The sequence below is a fragment of the Centroberyx affinis genome, unplaced genomic scaffold (genome assembly GCF_046629955.1).
Source record: "Centroberyx affinis isolate AG114_WGS23_722 - 3 ecotype Tasmania unplaced genomic scaffold, CSIRO-AGI_Caff_v1 ptg006231l_1, whole genome shotgun sequence".
In the NCBI taxonomy this organism is placed as follows: domain Eukaryota; kingdom Metazoa; phylum Chordata; class Actinopteri; order Beryciformes; family Berycidae; genus Centroberyx; species Centroberyx affinis.
The window spans coordinates 108,622-117,296 of NW_027283166.1; the positions used below are offsets into that span (position 1 = coordinate 108,622).

At 43.6% G+C, this 8,675-nt stretch overlaps 1 protein-coding gene across 1 annotated transcript; it reads left to right on the forward strand.

Annotated features, from left to right (window-relative positions):
• Window positions 1-4,670: 4,670 nt before the first annotated feature.
• On the forward strand, window positions 4,671-8,152 carry LOC139638246 (unconventional myosin-XVIIIa-like; the record flags this gene model as incomplete). The annotated part of the gene is made up of 2 exons (XM_071512314.1): window positions 4,671-4,709; window positions 6,981-8,152. A coding segment is annotated over exon 2 (1,020 nt), but the record flags the coding sequence as incomplete, so codon positions are not given.
• Between the last annotated feature and the right edge of the window lie 523 nt (window positions 8,153-8,675).

The window sequence follows — 8,675 nt, forward strand, 5'->3', positions numbered from 1 at the left end:
ATTGTGACCAGACTGCATCCCAATACTGTACACTGGTAACTCAGGCATTGGTCCAAATCCTTTATTCTCCTGGTCTGCCATTAGGTACCTGTTAGAGTTACCAAACATACACAATAAAGTGATTATACAAAATGACTCAATGATTTTGAGCAAACTCTTACCTCTGCTTCTCAATAACACCAGGCATTTGGGTTAGACTGATATATTGGTTTGCTGATATAGTGATAAACTTAAGATGAAACTTTGTTGATCCCCATTTGGAAACTCAGATCAGATTTGAAAATCAGATCTGGTCCAGTGTTTGTTGTCTACCTCTGATATGATGGATATGATGGTTTGTTTGATTCCATATTTGTTGTAGAATTAATCAATAGTATGCTGGTTGTTTATGCCAAGCCCTTAACCCAAATTGACTCTAATGAGATGAGATTTTTTTTAAATTGTCTGGCATGAAAACATTCAATTTTAAAGATATTTAATATCAGCACAAATAAAACCTATAACCATCCGCCTTCAAAAACCCATACTGGCTGATCCTTAGTAGGCATAGTAGTATATAGAGATTTACCTATAAACATACATAACACTGTATTGTCTCCACATTTGTAGCATCCTCTTTAAGGAACACCAATTTCAAATGTATATTAGATATGCACATGTTGATAAGAATGAATACCCACCGGCTGTGTTTTCATATGAAGACGTCTCTTCGGTAGCTTGCTTCAGAACAGATGTGTGTGTGTGTGATATATGAGATGTGTTGAGATGTACTGTTGTGAGGGTTACACTCCTTGGCAACCGCTACTTTAACATAGGTAGAGCAGAGTCATGTTACCGGCGTTGTCTCATGAGTGAGAATTGAAGATGCTCCCTCAAAGGAGATCAAGATGATTTAGTCGAAGTATTTGTAAAAGTATATATGACCAGAATGGACCCCAAACAAGTGCCTGCTGGAGGGCATGTGGAGAGGAGTCAGCACTTTCTTAGATCATTCTAGAAAGGAGATGTTAGACTTTAGTGAAGCATTTGGGATTCAGCCACCTAGGGATCCACTGTTATGTGTTCTGGGGGTATTCCAGAGGGGATGAGAGGCAGAAAACACACATGCCTACTGTATCTACTCTTTAATGCAGCCAAGAAAGCAACAACACTGAACCGGTTTAAAGGGGCCCTATTATAGGAATTCAATTTTGCCTCTATTTATGTACACATATGATTGAAGATGTTTAATGAAGACATTGTAAAAAATGTTGTTTTGTGTGAGCGGTTCAATTTAAAGTTATTGCATGTTCAAAAATTCATTCTTTTTTACAGGCAGTTTCAGACTCCAGTAAACACATCACAACTGGACTCAAAAAAAATTTATTCTCACAATCATATGACCTACCATAGCACTGTTAGGCTTTAGTTTTTTTTGTTTGTTGTGTTTGTGTGTGTGTGTGTGTGATGGGAGAGGTAAGTGTTCGGATGCAGTGTGTGTGTGTGTGTGTATGTATGTGCAAATGTTTTGTATGTGTTTGGATGTGGGTTTGTATCTGATAGACTTTGCCGTTGGGAACATAGCACAGGGCTGCCTCCTGGTTACACTGTGTCTAATCATTTTCTATTTGCTGTCTGTACGAGTGAATCTGTGGCCAAATATGTCTGGGTATATATGTTGCATTTGCTGTGTGTGTGTGTGTGTGTGTGTGCGTGACAGAACGGGAAATGATATTGTGGCCAGCTTCATGGAACTTCCCGCCTTCACTCCTTTCCCACGTTGTGAAGTACTTCTGATTGCACAACGCAAGACCCGCCTTAATGGGATGACTGACAGGTGGACGCCTGTGACAATGTTAATGCAGTCCTCTCGAAATGCATTTGCAATTGCATTTTGCCAGGGAATCAGCACAGTGGCGAGTGTATTAAATGGCAAAGACAGGAGGCGCTGTTTCACTTTTTACATTTGGATAAGCATTTACATTTTGCCACCTTTACAGCATTATATTGTCTTTGATAATGAAATGTAAAATGCCCTATTAGAGAGTGCAAAACCATATAAGGTAAATGACATATCAATTATAATTTTGATTCCATTATTGCATAATCACATGAAACATATCTATGTAGTTTTAATTTTCCAATTTGCATCATCATTTGAATAAAGCTACAAATAAAGTGTGCAAAACTCTGTTTAAATGAAATATCAATACTAGTATAGGAAATGTCAAATGCAAATTACATTATTGAATTTGAATTTGAATTTTGAGCCAAAAACTGCACATACAAGTGGCAAATTTAAATTCAAATGTAGGATTACATGGCCATTTTACATATTAAATTTCCATTTGAATTATGCATGCGATACGCTTCCATAGCCTGTCTCTCTTTTTTTGTTCTCTTTCTGTTTTCCCCTGTCATTGTTGTTGCCCATGATCCTGTCACTGTTTTACCTGGCACTTATTGCATGCTGAGCTGTCCTGGGGGAGGATCCCTCTTTGCCTCAGCCCGCCCAAGGTTTCTTCCAAGTTTTTCCTACTAAGGTTTTTCTTGGGAGTTTTTCCTTGTGTGCAATAAGGGTGTAAGGCTGGTGAGGTGCCGGGTAGGTTAGGCTACGTAGAATAGGTAGACTGTCTCTTGCTAAAATCTGCTCTTGTCTGTCTTGTGCCTTTCACTATGTTGGTCCTATATAAATTTGTCCACCACTGATTTTTGATAAGTTAGATCTAGTGAGGCTCATTCTCTGTAAAGTCCTCTGAGACATGCGAGTGATAAAGGGCTTTATAAATAAACAAACTTGAACTTGACTTGGTCCTGATTGGCTCCCCTCACTAAAGAATTACTGAAATCCTTCCAATCAGGGCTGCGTTTCCCAATAATGATCTTTCTTAGTGGTTACGAAGGTTTCCTACGCGCAAAGGTTCAGATTACCTAAAGTCCCGATTATGCCCTGAAAATGTGTAGCCTGCCTTTCACGTCTTTTTCAAAAATGTTTGCAGTTTCGATCTTTTCTTTCCTTGCAAAGTTCTTAGCGTCCTACGAGTGGTCAGGAGCACCCGACGAGTTTTTTAGAGCATCGTTAGTGAAGAAGCTTTTGGGAAACCCACCGTGATCTAAGATGTTCATGAAGTGCCCGATGCTAGAAAACGCTAGAGTCTCTGCCCAGTCTTTCGCCCCAAATCAATGGTGGCTACAATGTGTGTTAGCATGTCTAATGTGGGGTTCAATTCAGTGTTTTAAATCATCAAATCAACCTGCGGACATTCGAAAATAGGAGAACTTGCTCACGCATCTGTTGAACTAGCATGTTGTCCTCTCCCACCTCCTCTTCTTTTGTTCAGGGGACGCACCGACCATCTCCTCTTCCTTCACCTAGAATGAGATCGCACAACATTCTCGTCTCCATCGAAGCATACCGCCATTTTGTTTGAACGGACAACAGGAAACGCGCTTTCACCTCTGACCTATGACTACTAGTTCCTGTTTACTACCCCGCCCCCCTTGTTTGACGGACAGCCTGCAAGCTTAAGCACCTCCTACATATCGTAATGTTCTGAAAAACCCTGAAGGTTCAGGGCAGGAAGTTTGTTTCGGGCGGTTCTCAGAAGCACTTCTGACAAAACGTGAACAAGGCTTTACGATGCTTTTGGGAAAACACAGCTCAGGCCAGTTTGCCATTTGAATTTGAGGAGCTGGTGTGGTGTCAGCCAATCAGGGTCCAGAATTTTGTGGATTTAGTCTTCACATTCATGTAATAACTAATTTCAATTCAACTTCAAACTAAACTGCATTTGTTTGCAAAGCATTGTGAAGAACATTATTTTTATCCTGAGCCATAAAAAACAAAATCATAAAAACTGAAATTGGCCCTTTAAACAGAACCTCTGACCTACAACACATGGCTGTCAGTGGTTAAACTGATTGAATTTACTTAAAACGTATATGCTGAGAGACTGATAGCTCTGGCTGGAGGTGCAATAACAAGAAGTTCTGTTTGTATATCTTCTTTGAATAAACATTTAGTTTAAAAAAAGCACCATGGCAGACAATGTCAAACAAGTGGTCTCACAGCCAGAAGGTTGCAGGTTTGATTCCCGGTCCTTTCTGTGTGGAGTTTGCATGTTTCTCTCTGTGTTCTCCTGGGTTTCCCCCCACAGTCAGGTGGACTAGAGACTCTACATTGTCCATAGGAATGAATGTGAGTGTCTGTTTATCTGTGTTTGCCTTATGATGGACTGGAGACCTGTCCGGGGTGTCTCAGTGCATGCTGGGACAGGATCCAGTCCCCATGACCCTGAAAATGATTGAGCAGGTAGAGAAAATTAATGAAGATGTATTGATTCCTGTGGGGAAACTGGGTTGTTGAAGCAGCAAATAGTAACAGGGATCACTGAAATGTCGTCTTTGCAGTGTTTTCATAGTCTTATGCAACACGCGGCCTCACATATAAATAGTAAAGATACATGTTTTAGTGTATGGTGCATACTAGCAGGCGGTTCAATTGAAAACAGATACCCCCAGACACATTGGTGCAGTTATCACCCTGCAATAACTCCAAACTGGCAGCAGGAGTCGCTGTTTAACTGTCTTTAGCTGGTGTCATGCTGTGGTGCTGGGAGCAGCCAGCTAAGCTAACGTTAACTAACACACAGTCTGCAGCTTCTGTTCGCTACGAGCCGAGCTGCACCCATCAGCCAGCCACCAGTGGTGCCCCATTATACTGGAAAACAGTGAGTATTTAATATATTCTAAAACACGTTTGCTTATAGGGGATACATTTTGTTTGAAGACAGGTATTTAGTGGTGTTGAGGCAGGTAGTCGGATTGACGGGATAATTTTCACAGGAACCCAGTGTTATTCCAGAATTTTACGTTAGCTACACCAAAAATGAGGGCAAAGAACGACGGCTTTGCCTTGAGCCAATGCTAGCTAGCTAGCTAGCTGGATGGCTTACTGGAAAGTTGAGCATAATCGTAAATGAAATGCTGCTGGCCAACGCTATTGGTGCTTTTTTCTTTCGCTGCGAAATTGTATTTGGTTAACGGTCACTCGATGTTCTATGTTCTCTACTTCTAATGTTAAATGGCTAGCTATTGAGCTGCTTCACTAACCAGCCGACAAAGCTACACCTAGTTAGCTCTGTCATGCTTTTTGTCCTATTGACTCCGCATATAGTGCAGTTATATCCACAGTCCCTGCTACCTCCTCAGCTTTGTTTAGGGGAGTGTGCCAAGTGTTGGCACCGGTTTACCCTCAGCAGCCCATAAATGACAGAGAACGTAACGTCAGGCTCTATTGGGAATCATGGTAATTTAATGTTACCTAGACCCGATACGTTCCGTCCTATTGTATGGAGAGCACGTCACGCCAATATCCATTCAAAAAAGTCTGCCAGATGAATGTAGCCATGCTTATAGTCAGTGGTAAGAACGTGACTTCTTTTTTTAGCGTTTATTTTCGGCCGTCTGGTGAATTCGGCATATATATACTTTTATTTTTTTTTTTAAATGTTAACTTGTAAAATTGATTCCCACTGCTCGATATTTTGGTGGTAGTGGGCTGTGAGACATAACAGGCGAACCAATTGTAAAACATGGCATTTTATTGAAATAAGTGGTGGTCGGTGTATCGGATGTATGCCGAATTGAAGATTGGCTGCTTGCGATTTTTTTTAAAGGTCTGAAGTCATGTGCAAGGCACCATTACCAGCCAGATGTTTTGAGTGGAGTTTAGCGTGACGTCCTCTTCAGAGAGGAGGGGACGTACCGGGGCTATTTGAGAAGGTTGTTGACAGGGAGAATGGCCTTCGATTTGCCTTCATGCGAGATAGTAATATCAGAGCTGGACAAGCAAGGTAGGGCAATGACAGTTACTTTGACAGATACATCACTGATAAGAGTTGAAAAGCAGTAGGATTGTTAATTCTTATTATTTTCAAACATCACTATGTTTTAACACAGTAGGATGAATAACATAGGCCTGTATTTCAATTTTGGTGATGACTTTGCTGGTGGAATGGGCACCAGAGAAAGTTTTGCCACACCTTCAGCTCGGCCTCTCCTTTATCACTGACTTGTACACAGCTCAGTCACCTGATGTTCATGATCTATAAGGCACCAGTTAGACTTTGACAACAGTTGAATGACATGATATTTGCTTGGCCTTCTGACATTTTGCGGTCCAGCTGAATGCTTGGGGCACAAAGTATCCCTAATAAGAAAGATCCATGCCTCACGTTACCTATAATTTAGGGACGATGTGGTTGGTTGTTTGGGATTCCAGCCTATGCTACCCCGTGGAGAAAGGGGTATGAGTAGCTCTTCTTTCTATGGCACTAAAGCAGCTAATGAAAACCAGGCTGAAGGATGTGTATCTGCTTGCCTGCCTGTGTCGGCCTGCGGCAGGAACAATCTCACCCTGATTTTTGAGGTTTTGGAAAGGCACATGTTAAATGTGAGCCAGGAATGTATTTTCTTCATGCCAGACTCCTTTAATGGGCCTCTGACTGTAATGTAGAATAGTTTTTTTTTTTTTTTTTGACCATGTTCAGTTTGTGATAGTTTTTATGGTACACTAATAGACTGTAAAAGTGTTTGAGGTCATCAGTGATGTAGGTCTACGTTCTGCAAGGCCACTTACAGATGTCACATGTAGTCACAGCAACAATCTTGAGACACTTGGGCAAAAATGAGTTGTATATATTTTGAAAAGCCTATTTGAGAGAAAACATAAGTAGCACTTGCTTGATTTCACCTTTTAAATTTTGAGACTGTTAAATTGCCTAGCAAAATAAATGAAGTGCACCACAACAATTCAAAACTTGCTGTACCCATACACTGTGGAAAGCTGGACAGTAGGCCATTTAACACACTTCGTCAATGCCCTTAGATATTCTTGTCTGTTTTTACAATCATGAAATACAAGGGATTCAGGGTTTCCTTTGCAGGATTTTTTCATTTGGGAGATTGACTCAGTTTGCTCTCTCTCCCTCTCTCCCCAGGGGATTTGAATAGGTGTCACCTTCAGGTCCCTGTTGGTCATTACAAAACGACTTGACCAGTCAACTGGATCTCTACCTCTGTATGGAAAATTCTTTTTGTCTGAGGAAACAAGAGCCACATTGGTGGGACGTGCTGTGTTGAGTGCACCAACATGTTCAATCTAATGAAAAAGGATAAGGAGAAGGATGGGGGGAAGAAAGACAAGAAAGACAAGAAGGAGAGGATGTCCGCAGCAGAGCTGCGCAGCCTGGAAGAGATGAGTATGCGGCGTGGTTTCTTCAACCTGAAGAGGGAGGCCAAGCGGGAGTCCAAGAACAAACTGGAGATCTCTAACCCCATCCCCATCAAAGTAGCCAGTAGCAATGAGCTTACCCTCACCGACATTGAATCGGACGGTTTGAGTAACCGCAGCAGCATGGTTCTGGACGACCAGCTGAGCGCCGCCAGCTCCACCGATGACCTGAAGGGCGAGGGCGGAGGAGGACAGGATGGACACCGGGGCTCGGTGCGTGATCGCGTGGCTCACTTCGGTTCGTTGGCCAAGCAGAACTCCTCGCAGGTTGGTCAGATGATGAAGCGCTTCTCCTTCTCCCAGAGGAGCAAAGAGGAGAGCCCGTCGGAGGGCTCCACACCCTCGGGCCAGAACTCGGCCGCTCCCTCCCCGCAGGTGGAAACCAAGGTGTTTGACCCGCTGCGTAAGCAAAGCCTCAAGCAGCAGCCTGAAGTCCCAACAGCTCAAAAAGTGTGCATTCCCGAAGTGGTGGACAAGACCTTCCCAGCAGACCTGCAGCTCCCGGCCGTGGTTGCGCCGACCGCTCCGGAGACACGCGAACTGGAGCTCCAGCGCCGCAACACCGGCGACTTTGGATTTTCTTTGCGCCGCACCACTATGCTGGACCGCAGCCCCGACGGAGGAGTTTACAGGCGCGTGGTCCACTTCGCCGAGCCCGGCGCCGGCACGAAGGACCTGGCCCTGGGGCTGGTCCCGGGCGACAGGCTGGTGGAGATAAACGGCCGCAACGTGGAGAGCAAGAGCCGGGACGAAATCGTGGAGATGATCCGCCAGTCCGGAGACACGGTCCGGCTGAAAGTACAGCCCATCCTGGAGCTGAGCGAGCTGAGCCGCTGCTGGCTGAGGAACACCGAGGGACTGCGCAGGGAGGCCAGACATGTAAGCAGCCTGTCCACTTTATACACACAAATATCAAAAGTTTGCCAAACCTACTCCCTTAGGGTGCTTTGAGTTAAAGGTGAACACAATTTCTTTTGCAGGGAACATTTTATGGGATGCCACAAGTGCCAAGCTGGTTAGGTCTTGGTCTGTGACTGGCAATATCAATAAACCTGTCTGACCACGGTTAATTTTCTGCTAACAGAAACATTTCCTCCCTTCACAGCTTTGCTACAGGAGCCTCATCTCCTCCAGCCACTCTAACGGTCTAGCTTTGTTTTCTCACAATTTTTCAAGTGTGCAATGTCAGAAACTTTACTTGACCGAGTGTAATCACTGTAAGGGAAACGCAGCGATGTCCCAGACTCAGAATTTTGGAGGCTGCTTCGTTGACAAGGCTTTCTATATTTCTCTCCTTCTCCTCAACATACTGTAATGTTTACAATGCTCCTAAGCCTTCCTCTGCAAGCATGTGACCATGATGTGGGAGATGAAGTGCCTCAGCCAGCTTTTTTCTGCCCCT